This window comes from Primulina huaijiensis, chromosome 8 (genome assembly GCF_012295235.1).
Source record: "Primulina huaijiensis isolate GDHJ02 chromosome 8, ASM1229523v2, whole genome shotgun sequence".
In the NCBI taxonomy this organism is placed as follows: domain Eukaryota; kingdom Viridiplantae; phylum Streptophyta; class Magnoliopsida; order Lamiales; family Gesneriaceae; genus Primulina; species Primulina huaijiensis.
The window spans coordinates 22,704,849-22,722,106 of NC_133313.1; the positions used below are offsets into that span (position 1 = coordinate 22,704,849).

The window sequence follows — 17,258 nt, forward strand, 5'->3', positions numbered from 1 at the left end:
CACATTCAGCAAATCATATGGACAAATGGTGGAATATGATATGGAATTTAGTATCCCATAGAAAGTACGGATCTTCTATTGGCGAGCGTGCAATGAGTTTTTCTTGTCTGAGTTGAACCTGTTTAAACCCCCATACCATCCCTAATTCTGACTGCTCTTTTTGCGAATCCTTAGAAGCCTCAATTGAACATTGTTTGATTTTCTAACCCAAAGCAATTGAAGCATGGAAAGGTACTCATTTCTTGTCTCTATTGAAGCATTGCATTCGAATGGATTTTATGTTATGTGGTTTGGTTATGAACGATAAGTTATCTGAGTTTGAGTTGTTTTTCGCGAATTTATGGGCTATCTAGAAAGATTTGTGCAGTATGAAACACAATTTCAAGCCAAGAAATCATAGGATTTCATTACATTGGGATGCAACATTTCTTAAAGAATTCAGTAAGACTCGAAATATGTTTGTATCTCAGCCTTGGAATCGAAAATATTATAAAGTATAGAAGTGGTTCAAACCATCAGCGGGACAATTCAGATCGGATGTAGATGCAGGATATCAAGATCATTTGGGATTGTTCAGTGTGGGAGCAGTGGTTAGAGATCACATTGGTAGGATATGTGCTGCTCTAGCTTGTGGAATTCGACATCCAGACTCGGTTCTAGCTGCTGAAATTAATGTCATTCTTCATGGATTATTTCTGTTAACACAATCTTAATTTAACAATGTCTAGGTGTTTTCGGATTCCGTCAATGTATTCCAAGGATTAACTCTTCATGGGAGATTTTGTCTTCTATAGGTTCTACTCTTTTTGATGTATTAGAACTTATGATATTTGGAAGAGTCGTTAAAATTTGTCATGCAAGTAAATATGCAAACAAGGTTGTACATGGTCTTGCGCAATTTGCTCTGTCTAACCCCTCACTTGTGTTCTAGGGTGATAACTCTTAACTATCATGATTGATGGAAGTAACTGCTCTTGACTGATCTAATGCATAATTTGTTTTTCCTCAAAAAACTTATTCAATTTTACTAAAGAAATTAGTTATGTAAAAAATATATAACATCCCAGAAATTCGATGATAAAAAATTTGTGTATATGTGTTTTTTTATCATGCTTTTTAAACAATTCAACATCTTCAAATTTTAATTGATGTTTTAACAAATGTAGTCAACTCGTACTAGTTATTTTATTTGATGACCACAGGGGTGTGGGGTGGTGCTGTACTTTTCGTTTGGAACGCCATGCCCCTCCCATCCATCTCAGTCGCACGATAACTAAATAGGGTTTCTCTTCTTAACCCGCCCGCCTTCGGCGTCGGCGTCCAAGCAATTCTACGCACTAGCTTTTAGTTCAATCTAATCACAGAGGAATGGCAGAGCACTTGGCCTCGATATTCGGGACGGAGAAAGACCGCGTGAATTGCCCCTTCTACTTCAAGATCGGCGCCTGTCGTCACGGGGACCGCTGCTCCCGCCTCCATAACCGACCCAATATATCCCCCACGTTGGTCCTCTCCAACATGTACCAACGTCCGGATATGATTACCCCTGGCGTAGACGCCCAGGGACAGCCAATCGACCCAGCTAAGATACAGGAGCATTTCGAGGATTTTTACGAGGACATCTTCGAGGAACTCAGTAAATTTGGTGAAATCGAGACCCTCAATATATGCGACAATCTCGCTGATCACATGATCGGCAATGTCTATGTCCAGTTCAAGGAAGAGGATCAGGCCGCCGCTGCCTTGCAGGCCTTGCAGGGTAGGTACTATTCCGGCCGCCCAATTATTGGAGATTTCTCTCCAGTTACAGATTTTCGCGAGGCTACCTGCAGGCAGTATGAGGAGAATAGTTGTAACCGGGGTGGGTATTGCAATTTCATGCATGTCAAGATGATCGGCAGGGAGCTCAGGAGGAAACTCTTTGGAAGGTACAGTCGGAGGTCTATGAGGGGCAGGAGCCGGAGCAGGAGTGTCAGCCCAGCCGAGTATTACCACAGGCGGGATAAGGAACGCGAAAGGGGGGATCACGACAGTCGGGACCACCGTGGGAGGAGGGGTGGTGGTGGCGGTGACAGGCATGGAGATAGATATGAGGGAGAGAGAAGGCGGCATGGAGGGAGTTCGAGGAGGAGCCGAAGTCCCGTGAGAGAAGGTAGCGAGGAGCGGCGAGCCAGGATTGAACAGTGGAATCGGGAGAGGGAAGAGAAGGGTCAGTGATACTGTTGTTTTATATTCTAATAATCAGTTTGCGTGTTATCTTCATTTGGAACTTATGTAATTTGGTAGTCTAGAACGGCTCCTTGTTTTGTTATGCTTCTTTTGTGTGCGTTTGGAGGTTGGGAGAGGTGTTAAATGGGTAATAGCCGATGAATATGATGTTATAACAATGAACATTTAAAATCTAGTGATTTGAGACACTGGCTAGTGATTTTGGTTGTTTTCATGATGGTTAATTTGCTTCCTCGGATGATTTTGCTCTATACACATCTCTATTTTTGTTATCATTAGCAATACTCGCAGTTTCTTTGTTATCTGTTGGTTGTCCTTGCTCCTTATGGTCGGCCCCTTTTGTGGGACATGGGTTTGTTTTAAGCTTAATGTCTCCCCTGTTGGCTGTTATTTACCAGTGCTATCATGGATCTCAAATGATTGGAATGCCTACTTTCCTGGTGCGATGAAATTAGCAGCGGTTTTAATTCTGAAGCTTTTTTCTTCTTACGGATTATGACTATGTGCACGCTTTGCATGGATAAAGGGAATCTCTTAGGTTTATATGTGTCGATACATTTCGCAACACAAGTCATGAGCAGGAAGCTTGCATGAAGTCGACCATTTGTGTTTGTATTTAAGCATGTTGCAATAAGAGTAGCCATATTTGCTTTTTCTTGAATGAAGATTCTACATGTCTGAACTTTTGATTTTCACTTTTCAATAAAAAGAATGCTCTATTAAAATCCACATGAGTTCTCAACAGGCAATGAAAAAACATTATTTTACAAAGACTTGAATAGTCTAGTTTGATATAACTTTTAGTTAGAGAATTTTAAATTAGAGTCTCCTAATTTTAGCGATGTATTTATATGTACATGGAAGCACAAATCAAACCTCAAATCTTTCTCCTATGAAAGTTCATCACTTTCTTACGAGAAATTATATTTTCGATCTATTTTTACGATTATATAGTTATATACATATGCATGTTGGATGCGATGGCACCGCCTCTGTTGGTAGCCACTCTCTAATTTATAGGACCTCTGTCGAAGTTGTCAGTTCCAGTTTGTCAGCCTTTGTGAATGCCCACTGTTTTGGGAGAGCTGAGTCACTGGAGATTGATTATTACAGCTATGTGATGAATTTTTAGTTTTGATGTTGGTCAACTATCTGAGTCCAATTTAATATGGTCGTGTTGGTGTTGTGCACATTAAAAAAAAAATCAACATATTTTTTAAAACCCTGAGTCATCATGGCATAATGACAAACAGACGTGTTTAAAAAATATTGTAATTCTACGAGAAGCCTATAAATCATAGACTGTTGAAAAATAATAGGAGTGTTGAAAAATATGAGTTGTAATATTTGAATGTTGAAAATAAGAAAGTTGAATGTTGAAAATAAGAAAGTTGAATTTTGAAAATAAGAGTTGTAAATATTTAAAATTAGTGTGTGATGATGAATGTAATGATGTAATTATTTTTGGATTATTTCCAAAAATTTTCTATAAATAGATCTCTCATTTGTGAAGAAAATCACAATTGAGTTGAGAGAAAAATATTATAAATTGTGTAGTGTGATAATTTTGAGAGTTTGAGATTTTTACTTCTTACCGTAAATTTTTGCTTTTTCACAACATAGACAACATATATGAAGGACATGCGCAGAGAAAACGAGCAAGTCAATATCTCTCCTTGTTTTAGAAATAGGTCTTTTGTTATATTGTTTCACGAATCTTTATTCATGATATGTTTTTATGTATATTCATATTTACAATAAAAAGTAATATTTTTTACATGAAAAAATAATATTTTTTTTATGAATGTCCAAATAAAAGATTTGTTAATAAGATCGTCTCACAAAATTTTTGTGTTATTTTATATAATTAACGGCTTGATGAAAATTGAAATATATATCAAGATTGTCACATCGGATTATAAAGAACCTCAGTCAGATCTTTTGCTCCATATTGTTGGATATAAGAGTTGAAATTACTGAATGTTGAAAATAAGAGTTGTAAATATTGAAAATTAGTGTGTGATGATGTATGTAATGATGTATTTATTTTTGGATTATTTTCAAAAAAATTCTATAAATAGGTCTCTTAATTTGTGAAGAAAAAAACAATCGAGTGGAGAAAATTTTATAAAGAGTATAGTTTAATATATTTTGTGAGTTTGAGATTTTTATTTTTTACCATAAATTTTTACTTTTAACACGTTATCAGCACGATACTCGAAGGTTCTTCGTATTTTTCCAAGCTAAACACAAGAAAAATGTAATAATATTCAAAAGTAAGAATATTTATTTTAGTGTTTATTTATTTTTATTGTGTATATATTTAATATATATAATATCATATTATTATATAAAAAGAGTTTACGACACCTCATTATAATAATATGATGTGATATACATAATTATTTAAACATTATTAACATTATATACATCATATTATTACAATAAAATTATACATATACATACATTTATTTTTTTAAGATTTTGTAAACGGTCATAAACAACTATTTTTTATCATATAAATATGATTTCACAAACACATTCAATCACTACAAACTTACTCTTCCACCCTAAAATTTTTCTTCATCAATTTTTCGAAAAAGAAGAAGATGGTTCTTTCAAGATTATTTTGTATAATTATTTTGGTTATTATAATCACTAGTCTTGTATTTATCGGAAAATATCCGCCTCGGGTTTTTTCTTTATTTTTAAAAATACTTGTACTTATAATTTATCTGTTACTTTATATTGTCATATTAATAAATTTAGAATTTAACTAATAAAATGTATTGTTATTTTTATAGTACCACCATGTAAAATTTGGAAAAGTTCGAATTTGTTGCACTCGACATTACGGGAAAAAATTATATGTCATGGACTCTCGATGTAGAAATGCATATTAAGTTATTGGGTCTAAATGAGACCATTAAAGAAAATGGTATCTCATCATCACAAAAAAAAAAAAGCAAAAGCTATGATATTTTTGCGTCGACATCTTGATAAAGGATTAAAATGTGAATATTTCATTGAAAAAGATGGCTTTATGGAAAGGATTAAAGGAAAGAATTAAACATATAAGAGAAGCTATACTTCCAACCGTCCGTGATGAATGGAATGCGTTAAGATTCCAAGATTTTAAGAAAGTCAGTGATTACAACTTGAAAATGTATCGAATAATCTCGCAATTAAAATTTTGTGGACATGAGATTACGGAATTGCAAATGCTTTAAAAAACATTTTCCACTTTTCACGCATAAAATATAACTCTACAACAACAATATAGAGTGCCTAGATTTGCGAGATATTCTGAACTTATTGCATGTCTTCTTGTGGCGTAAAAGAACAATGAGTTGCTAATGAGAAATCATCAGTCCCGACCCACTGGATCACAGTATTTCTAGAAGTCAATGTTGTAAGTAAAAATGAATTTAAACCTGGAAACAAAATCAAAGTCAAAGATAATATTTTGGTCGAGGTCGTAATCGAAGTCGTGGTCGTGGTGGCGGCCGTGGTTTTGAAAACAATCGAGATAGTTACTTCTATAACTCATCTCAAAAGGGTGTCACGAACCACACACTAAAAAGACATCATGATAACATGAGTGTTAAAGAAAATCACTCAAAACGATTTGAAAGTTCTTGTTTTAGATGCGGCACTCCAGGACATTCGTCTCGTATTTGTCGAGCCCCCGAGCACCTTTGTAAGTTCCATAAAGAATCAATAAAGGGAAAATAAAAAGAGACCAATTTCACTGAACACATTGACCGTTTGAGTGATTCAACTCATTTTGATGCTGCAAATTTTCTGAATGATTTCTTTGAAAATGATCAATATATTGGTGGAATATAAATGTAAAATATTTATTTTTCATGTACTCATATGATAATGTTTTATTATATGTGTTATGTTTTTCAATAAATTACATATGTATTGATATTAATTTTTTTCATTACATATTTTTTTGAAGTTCAAATATGAAAAATGTTATGAACAAAGCTAAACAAGGAACTAATCACATGAAAGTTTGCATACCTGATAGTGGTACAATGCACACTATTCTCGAAGATAAAGATATTTCTTGGAACTAAAACCAACAAAAACAATGATGAATACAATATCAAGTCCTGTAGACTTGATTAAAGGTTGTGGTAAAGCACATTTTTTGTTACCAAATAGAACAAAATTTTTGATAAATGATGTTTTGTATTCACCACAATTGAAAAGAAATTTGTTGAGTTTTAATTACATATATTCCCATGAGTATGATACTCATACAATAAATGAAAGAAATCAGAAATATATGTGTCTTACTATATATAAATCAGTAAAGAAATATATAGTTGAAAAACTACTAATGCTCCCTACTGGATTGCATTATACACATACAAGTCTAATTAAATCAAACATGGTAGTTGATAATTCTTCAATATTAATCAATTGACAAGATAGATTAGGACATCCTGATTCAACAATGATGTGAAGAATTATAAAAAATACATATGGTCATCCGCTGAAGACCAAAAGATCTTTCAAAATAATAAGTTTTAATGCAAAGTATGCTCTCTTGGAAAACTTATTATAAGGCCATCACCATCTAAAATACAAACTGAATCACTCATGTTTTTTGAACGTATTCAGGGGGATATTTGTGAGCCAATTCATCCACCATGTGGGTCATTTAGATATTTTATGGTATTGATTGATGCCTCTAGCAGATGGTCACATGTATGTTTATTATCAACTCGGAATGTGACATTTGCAAGATTACTTTATCAAATAATAAAATTGCGGAATCAATTTATAGATCATACAATCAAGAAAATTAGACTTGATAATGCTGGTGAATTTACTTCCCAAACTTTCAATGATTATTGTATGTCAATGAGAATCACTGTTGAGTATCATGTTGCTCATGTACATACATAAAATAGATTAGCTGAATCATTGATTAAACGTCTACAAATGATTTCTAGAACAATGATTATGAAAGAAAAACTCTATGTTTCTATATGGGGACATGCAATTTTACATGGTGATGCATTAATTCGCATCAGACCAAGTGAATATCATAAATACTCTCCATTGCATCTTGCCTTTGGTAAAGAACTAGACATTTCTCATATGAGAATTTTTGGATGTATGGTATATGTGCATATTGCACCGCCCCAACGAACAAAAATTGGACCTCAAAGAAAGATCGGAATTTATATTGTTTATGATAGCCTATCAACCATTCGATATCTCGAGCCTCAGACAGGCGACGTGTTTACAGAACATTTTGCTGATTGTCATTTTAATGAGAAAATCTTACATCTGGATCCAAGAACTAAATAATATGAAAAGATTTACAACAAATTGTGCACTTGCAAAGAATAGCAAATCAAATACCAGATGCATTTACAGACACAAAAGAGGTAACTAAATCATATATACATGCTGTAAATACCACTGCTCGAATTGAAATTCTAAAAAAACAAATTGAAGACACTCATGATGTCATAAAACGATTGAAGCGTGGAAGGCCAATCGGTTCCGAGGATAAAAGTCCCAAAGAAGAAAATGCATAGAGAAACACGATGATCACAAAATAGAGAATGATATTCCGGCAGAAATACATGATGATGAAAATGTTCTGTTAGAACCACAAACTGATGAGAATCTTGAAATCTCTATCAATTATATTAATACTGGAAAAAAAATGGAACCGAAAAGATATAAAAAAAATTGACGAGATATTTATTACAATGTGGTATTTGACATCATAAATGAAAATGAAGATCATGAATCAAAATCTCTTGGTAAACATAAAAATCGACAGGACTGGATAAAATAGAAAGATGTCATCTAAGTTGAATTGGATTCGCTAAATAAACGTAACGTTTTTGGACCAATAGTCCTTACACCTGAAGGTGTAAAACATGTTGAATACGAATGAGTTTTTATTCGAAAGCAAAATGAGAAAAATAAAATAATAAGATATAAAGCTCGAATTGTTGCACAAGGTTTTTCTCAAAGACCTGGAATTGATTATGAAGAAACGCATTCTCCTGTTATAGATGCAATTACGTTTCGGTATTTGATTATTTTGGCAGTATCTGAAAATTTTAGAAATGTGTCTTATGGATATTGTCACAGCTTACTTATAAGAATCACTTGATAGTAATATNTTAGTATAATCGGCTAAGTGAACACTTAATCAAAAAGGGATATGTAAACAATTCAATATGTCATTGAGTTTTCATTAAGAAAACAACATACAGATGCTTAATTATTGCTGTATATATTGATGATGTAAACATCATTGGAACGAATAAAGAAATTCAAGAAGTTGTGTTATACTTGAAGGAAGAATTTGAAATGAAGGACCTTGGAAAAATAAAGTATTGTCTGGGTTTGCAAATTGAAAAAAAAAAAAAAAAGAATGTAGAATATTTGTTCACTAATCAAATTATACAAAAAAAGGTCCTTAAATGTTTTAACATAGATAAATCAAATCTTTTAAGTACTCCAATGGTTGTTAGATCATTAAACATAGAAAAGATTCATTCCATCCATTTGAAGATGATGAAGTTATTCTTGTTCCAGAAGTACCATATTTAAGTGTTATTGGTGCCCTTATGTATCTTACAAATTGTACAAGACCTGATATATCTTTTGCTGTAAATTTATTGGCAAGATTTAGCTCATATCCAACAAAGAAACACTGGAACGGAATTAAACATATGTTCCGTTATATACGAGGGACGATAGACTTGGGACTTTTGTATTCAAAAGATACCAATCAAAGCATAATTGGTTATGCTGATGATGAGTATTTATCTGATCTACACAAGGCACGTTCCCAAATCGGATATGTATTTACTCGTGGATGCACTGCAATTTTTTGGCGTTCACAGAAACAAATACTCATAACAACTTCATCAAATCACGTCGAGATTGTTGCACTACATGAAGCAAGCTGTGAATGTGTGTGGCTAAAATCAATAACCCAACATATCCAAATCTCACGCGGATTATCGTTCGACAAGAAGCTTGTGACACTATATGAAGATAATGTTGCACGTGTTGCTCACATGAAAGAAGGATATATAAAAAGCGACATAATTAAACATATTCTCCCTAAGTTCTTCGCATTCACCAAAGAGCTTGAGAAGAATAAAGATATTGATATCCGTTACATTCGATCAAGTGAAAACTCACTAGATCTCTTCACAAAGACTCTTCCTACTACAATATTCAAAAAGCTTATATATAACATTTAGATGCATAATCTACTAAATTTGTGAAGAATCGTTCATGTTAACATGAGGGAGAGTTTACGTAACTACACTCTTTTTCTCTTACTATGATTTTTATCCCAATGAGTTTTTCCTAGTAAGAACGAGGTAGTGTAAAAACATGTAATGAAGGCAATCATTGTGTTATGATCATCATCACAAGAGGGAGTATTGAAAATAAGAGTTGAAATTATTGAATGTTGAAAATAAAAAATTATAAATATTGAAAATTAGTGTGTGATGATGTATGTAATGATGTATTTATTTTTGGATTATTTCCAAAGAAGTTCTATAAATAGGCCTCTCAATTTATGAAAAAAAACACAATTGAGTTGAGAAAATTTTATAAAGTGTGTAGTTTTATATATTTTGTGAGTTTGAGATTTTTACTTTTTACCGTAAATTTTTACTTTTAACACATATGATTTTTTTAAAAATTAAATCAATTATTATATCATAATCACAATGTCAACAAAATCTATTTATTTAAATATTTGGTGGACGGATCAATAAAAAATATATGATCCATTTAAAATTTAATTAAATAAAAGGCATTTTGACTTTTTTAAATCGAGGAAAGGGAGCTGACTCCCTGTTAGTTAGGTGAGATCATTAATTAGCTCATTAATTAGTTAGTTATATTTCACTTTTTAAAAAAATATTTTTTAATTTATCTCGTCTCGAATTTCGGGGTTTCATTTTAATTATTTTTGTGTTCTTCACAGCAAAATAATCAAAAATCAACTGAAAATTTGAAGATTTGTAAGAGAAGTAAGTATATACTCTTAATGCTATGTTGTAGTAACTATATTTGTTTAAGTTTAGTTCTGGTTGTTTTTTGTTAGAATTTTTGTCGATAGAGTTAGCGTGAATATTTATATTCGAGCAAGGTAGTGTGGGTTGAGTGTGGTCGAGGAGATGGATGGAGTGTGCTGGTGTGGGGTCGAGTCTGCAAATATGTGTGGGTCGAGCATGGTCATGTGTGCTGATGTGTGGGTCGTATGTTGGTCGAGCATGTGTGGGTCGTGTGTGTGGGTCCAACATTTGTGTTGACTCGACCCAAATCTCGGTCATAATCTCGCCCCATCACCTTCGACCCACAGGTGGGTCGAGCTCGTAACACGTCGACCCAGGTGTCAAGAGTGGGTCGAGCTCCTCACACTTAGGTCGTGTGTGTCGATCGAGTGATGTGTTGGTTGAGCTTGCAATTCATGGGTCTAGTGATGTGTATGTGTTGCAATTCATGGGTCGAGTGTTGCATGTTGTGATCTCTTTGAGGTAGTACTGCGGCGCTGTGGTTTCATGTTCTTTCATCGATTGGTTATTCCTCTCCGTTCGTATATCTTTTTCCAATTTCGGTCTCGATTAGTTCACAAGATTGAATGGCCAATTCTCCTCCGGACCCTCGATTCGATTGTTTTCCAAAGCAAAAAAAAAAAAATACATGTACTTCATGTCGAATTTGAACTCAATATTGTTGAAAATGAAAATATCATGTCAGTGGATTTAAATGTGACTCATTTCGATGATGATTGTGTGGATAATGAAACAAATCTGTATGATAACTATTTTGATAAAAATTTTGTCTCAAATAACCATTGTACCAATAATGATGTATTGGAAGATATAAATACTTCATGTTCAACTGAAAATATGGAAGAGAATGATGTGAGAAGCAGAGAAAATGATGTAGAGGACATAGATGCAGTGCATGTGGATGATAATGATGTCATGCAACAAACTTACATCCAACACATCAGTGTAGCTCATGATACTGAGATTCATGTTCAAGCTAACAATGATACATATTCATTAATCGATGGTTCCAACCTATTTATTGGTCAAAGATTTTCAAGCAAAACTGAAGTGAAGAAAGTGTTATCCAAAATTGCTTTGAACTCCTCTTTTGAGTTTGAAAGTGTCAAATCATTCCCAAATATCTATTTGGTTCGTTGTGTGACTAAAGGTTGCAGCTGGAGAATTTGGACTGCAAAACATGAGGACTCAACAGATTTTGTAATTTGTACATACTGCAACACACACAATTGTGACTTGACAGGAATGCGTAAAAGGAATCGACAAGCAAGCTCATCTATCGTTTGTGATATGTTGGTAGAGAACTTTCGAGGACAACAAAAAACACCTCAATCAAAATCTATTATGACAATGATGCGGAATAAAGGGGTTGAAATTACCTATTACAAAGCCTTGAAAAGCAAACAACTTGCTCATGTTATCTTCAAAGGTGATCCTAAAAGAAGTTTTGCTCTTATGCCTTCATATTTGAAATTGGTCAAGAGAATGAATCCATGTAGTATAATATATTTAGTATTAGATTAGCATAATAGATTCAAATATTTGTTTTTAGCATATGGCACATGTGCAAGAGGATATAGATGTATGAGAAAAGTCGTATCTATTGATGGCACATGGTTGAAAGGAAAGTACGATGGTACTTCACTTGTATCTTCAGCACAAGATGGAGATTTTCATCAATATATTTTGGCTTGGGCTGTTGTTAATGTAGAATCCATTGCTTCATGGAGTTGGTTTTTGATGAAGCTCTTGGAAGTAGTGGTTGATGAGGAAGAGTTGGTGATTATCTCAGACAGACATCCGGGTATCATTGCTGCAGTTGCTGATGTTTATAAAAATGCACATCATGGCCATTGTATATGGCACTTGTCACAAAATATGAAAATTCTTTGCAAAAAGAAGGGGGTTGTACCGAAATGTTTATGCGTTTAGCAAAAATTTATAAGCAAATCGACTTTGACGTGGGGTACGAGAAGTTTAAGAAAATATATCCCGATGCTGCAAAGTTTTTGGATGAAAGTGATTCATGAGATCGATGGACTCGAGCATATAGCCTAAGATCTCGGTATAACATTATGAAAATGAATGGTGTTGAATCTATAAATGCAAGATTGCGGGAAGAAATAAACTTCCAATCATTGCACTACTAAATTCTTTGCAGACATTGACTACATCTTGGTTTTCAAGGTAATGAAATGCATCCGTCGCATCAACAACAAATTTCACTTCAGTTGTCGAGTCGATTCTGCGTGAAAGGTTTAATAATGGTCCGAGATATCAAGTTTATGAGCTGGGCCGTCTTGAGTTCGATGTTCGAAGTGCTACAAATAGTGACATTGTGGATTTGGAATCGAAGAGATGTACATGTAGAGAATTTTATATTGACAAGATTTCATGTTCTCATGCAATTGCAGCGAGTTACTTCTTTGATGTTAATTTTTATTCCTTGTGCTCAGATATTATTCTGTTATGATATGTTCCTTAGCCTATTATGAGCCAATTTATCCTATTCTGAATCAGAACGAGTGGCCACTTGATGATATGTCAGTACTACCACCTGTGATCAAGAGAAGACGTGGAAGAAAAAAACAAAACAGATTCTATTGGAAAATTTGGTAGAAGATAGGGTTGAATGATATGTAATTTATTTGCATTTAAAGACAATCGATTTTATTAATGTGTAATGTGTTTGTGGTGAATTTTTAAGTTTGGGTTGAGTGGGTGGTGAGTGGATCGATTTTGGGTCTAGTGGGAGGTGAGTGGGTCGAATGGACAGAAATTGTAATGTGTTCGCGGTGGATTTTTAAGTTTGGGTCTAGTGGGTCGATTTTGGGTCGAGTGGGTGGAGAGTGGGTCGAGTGGTGGAGTTTGGGGTTTGGTTTAGGGTTTGGGTCGAGTGGGTAGAGGGATTTTGAGTTTTGATCATATTGTAATATATAATTCACTTTGAATATAATTAGAATGTAAGTATATAAAAATAATTTAATTGTGTAAACATTTTAATATGAGTTATATAATATATTGTAATTTTAAGTATGTTAGTTAAAAAATTCATAATAATAGTGGAAACCTAATGTTAAGAATGTATCATTTACTTTAGCAATGTGAGTTGAATATCTACTCGACTAAAATTCTTAACAAATTTCATAATTCAACAAAATTTCTTAACAAATTTCATAAAAATGGAACCTAAAAAATTTATAACAAATTTCATTACAACATTGATTGAATGTTTAACGTATCTCGAGCCATATGAGTTGAATGTTTAATGTATCTCAATGGGTCGAGCTTCCATGTTATTCGTGTACTGAGCGTAGGTCGAGCCTTCATGCCGGGGTCGAGTAGGTCGAGCCACCTCCATGGGTAGATGGGTCGAGCCTCAAAACTCAAATTGGGTCGATGAGTCGAGCTTTTTGTTCTTTTTGGCTCGACCCACACGACCCAATTTGAGGTTATGGGTCGAGCCTAAGAGATTTTGTGTGGCTCGACCCACTCGATCCTTGGCTCGACCCACACGACCCCGTTCTCGACCCAATGAATTGTTTTCATTGTTCAAAATAGATTAAATGTACTGAAACTACAAAATCTAATCAAAATTTATTAAATCACAAAAATTCAACTTAAAATCAATATAAAATATCATATAATTGTTTTAATCCAATGATCATAATTTATCTCAAATACAACAACAACAACAAAAATGCCTAAATTCTTCAATCTTCTCATCGTTCAATTGATAGGCATTTTCTCTGAATATTGTATAAGCTGCTGCCGTTAAACAGTAAAATCCACATTCATCACTGTAATAAAAGAAAAATAAAATGTACATTGATATACATCAAACCATAATGAAATAATAATTTTTAAAATAAAAAAAATTAACCTGATTTTTTGAGTAGGAAAATCATCTGGCCTAACTGTGCTCCATCTTTCAGAAGTATCACTGACACCCAAGATATGTGGAAGCATAAGCGACAAAGAGTTAATAAGTTTAAGTAATGTCTTGCCCGACCTATCTACGCTGCGGTCTGAATCCATGATTGTGTTCTTCTTAATATTAGGCAAAACTTTTAACAAAACCCAATGTCCTGGAAGATGAAAGGGTATCAAAATTATTTTGGCTTCATTCCATGGAACATCTGGTCATTCACCAATTTCTGCTCTCACATAGTGCATCAAACATTCTATGTTATTCTGCTCGCCCTCATTGAAAGCGCTCAAAACGAGCTTATGAAAATCGACGTCCATCAATGACACGTCTTTTGTAACTCAAGCAACCCTCGACAACATTCTTGAATATGCTGAAGGTGACAAAGTGAAATATGTTAATTATTAACTCAATGTAAAACAAAAAAGAAAATAAGAAAAAACTTACGGTCTCATTCAACCAACAAGCAGGTGTCCCAATTCAAGAAACTATTTTCTATCGTAAGACGAGTACAACCCAGATATCCTCGTATTTTCCGTGCTACAATTAATCTCAGTGCTTTCTCGAGCCCACGATCTATTGGCGAATATTCTATCTCTCTTCTCCAAAGACAAAGACATCATATCATTTATAAGAAGTTGAAGCAGTTCCTCATCTGTCATTGGCTCCTCGTCAATTGTGAACAATTTTAACTTATAGCTCGAAGTCTTTACAAAAGCAATAGTCAAAGACAGATCGCTCACAAGTGGCGTATTTGGATCCACCACCTCTGTTCTCATAAATGACGTCTCTTCATGTGTTATCCTTGATGTCTCGCCATAATCTGAGAGAATAATAGACATACAATTTTGTCATTTTTAAGCTAACAAGATAGTTAAAAATCATATAAATATCGATAAAACTTACCAACGTTGGCACTCACTGAACGCAATCTCCCAAACATATCTTTCAAGCTCGAGATATCTGTCTGCGTATGTTTCAATACATCCATGAAAAAGAAAATTCTCCGGCTTGGTCCTTTTGCATCGTCGCAATTTTATCATCCAAACTTGTCAAACGAACTTCATACATATCAAGAGATGTATGATCTCTATGCATAAATGTATGTCTCATGTCAGTCAATGGAGGATACGGTTGATTCATGTGTGAAGGACCACCAGATGGCCGAGAAGATATTCGGACTTTATCTCGAGATGATCTGGAATATGTATATGTGAATGGCCGGGGAAACTATTGATCATCAGTCTGTACACCTACTTCATCCTCTGGGTCGCTTAATGGATCTTGACTCATACTCATCCATTCAAACTATGAAATCCCCCAAACCTATACTGTCTCTTCCATCAAAATGCCTCCACCTAAATTCATCTTCCTCAGGTATCACATGATAAAATTTTGAACAATTTAACCTCGTTAGCAAACAATACTCTAACAATGAAAACCGTAAAAGTCGTTTACGATATACTGATGGATCGGTTCGGGCACCCTTGAAGGTGATTCAAACACAATATTCTCAATGAGCTGCAATAGCTCGTGTTCTAAGAATGTATACACCTATGAATTAGATCGAGTTTTGTTACAAACCAAGCGGAAAATACTCGAAGTAATCATTAGTTAAGAAAACTGATCGGTTTTATATCTTGTGCAATTGAATAACTAAAAATTACATGAGATCAGTTCTGCCTTATATCAGTTCAGTTATGGACAGAACTGAACTGATATCAGCTGAACTGATCAAATCAGTTAAGAACAAAAACAAGCAGTTAAACAGAAATAATACAAGATATGTTTATGGATATTCGAAGACTTAAACTGCTCATACGTCACCCCTTCTACCACATCGGGTAAGATCCACTAGAAGACTTTGATTTATACAACACCTTGTACAAACCTACTCAGCTTAGGACTTACTCTACTGCCTAAATGAACTCCTAGTCTAGACTGAAGACAACACCTTCCAGCCAACACTTGTTTAACGTCTATGTGTTAAAGACTACATACACAAGTTTTACGTCTTTGTGCAAGACCCACTCAGCTATTATATAATCTCAACTCTCTGTATTTGTGAGTGGTGGTGGTGGTGGTGGTGTGTGTGTGTGTGTGAGAACTGGACAGTGAATTCAACGGGAAGATGTTCTCACACACTGAGGGAAATAAGCTTCTAAACTAAGCCGATATAACTTTGGTGTATTCCCTCGACTGGGCTGATTGCTTTTTTGTAAGTTGATATGCAATATGCGTGCTCTTTCTTTTCTCCCTTGTTTTCCCACTTGTTTCTCACTGAACTTCATCTTCTATTTATAGGCAGAAATCTTGATCATACAGTGAGACTCAATAATTGTATCTGTTGCAGCTTGAATGAGTTCCTCGAAATTTGTTTCTCGACTTTTCCGACAGCCATTCTGGAACATTTTGGCTTTAAATTTTTCTGCAACATCCATTATTGTACTATTGATAGTACAAATGCTTTTGTATCGTTGTGCGTAGCTGGAATCCATTAGATAAGCTTGTCTTGTTCTGCAAACTGATTGATTCCTAACTGATGTTTTGAACTGGTCAGTCGAACTGGTCTGGTGAAATCAGTTGGCTCGTTAGCTGAACTGATTTTATTGCTTAAGTTGAACTGGTTCGGTTTGGCTCTTCATCAGCTGACCGGGCTTCTGAATGTCTTCTACTGAACCACCTATCAACTGAACAATCAGTTGAACAGTTATTGATGCTTCAGTTGGATTGATTCAGTTTGGGCAATCAGACTTTCATTTTGCTTCTCGAAAGCTTCAGTTTTGGCTCGGTAACTGATTAGTTCATCTTCCTGCGCACTTCGATAAATAATTAGAAACAAAATAAGAAGTTTTGTTAACATCAAAATCAAGATTGCGAACATCAAATGTTCCAACATATACCATTCAAAATTCATTACATCCACTGTCATAAGCCTGTCTACTCATCAAAAACTATAACAATTGATTCTAATTGTTATAATACTTAGCACATATAATTAAATTACC

At 34.3% G+C, this 17,258-nt stretch overlaps 1 protein-coding gene across 1 annotated transcript; it reads left to right on the plus strand.

The window, feature by feature from the left end:
- The first annotated feature begins 1,188 nt into the window (after positions 1 to 1,188).
- Positions 1,189 to 2,453, plus strand: LOC140983425 (splicing factor U2af small subunit B-like). The gene has a single exon (XM_073450477.1). It carries the CDS (start codon positions 1,369 to 1,371, stop codon positions 2,215 to 2,217), a length of 849 nt encoding a protein of 282 aa, XP_073306578.1. The 5' UTR covers positions 1,189 to 1,368; the 3' UTR covers positions 2,218 to 2,453.
- Positions 2,454 to 17,258: the final 14,805 nt, after the last annotated feature.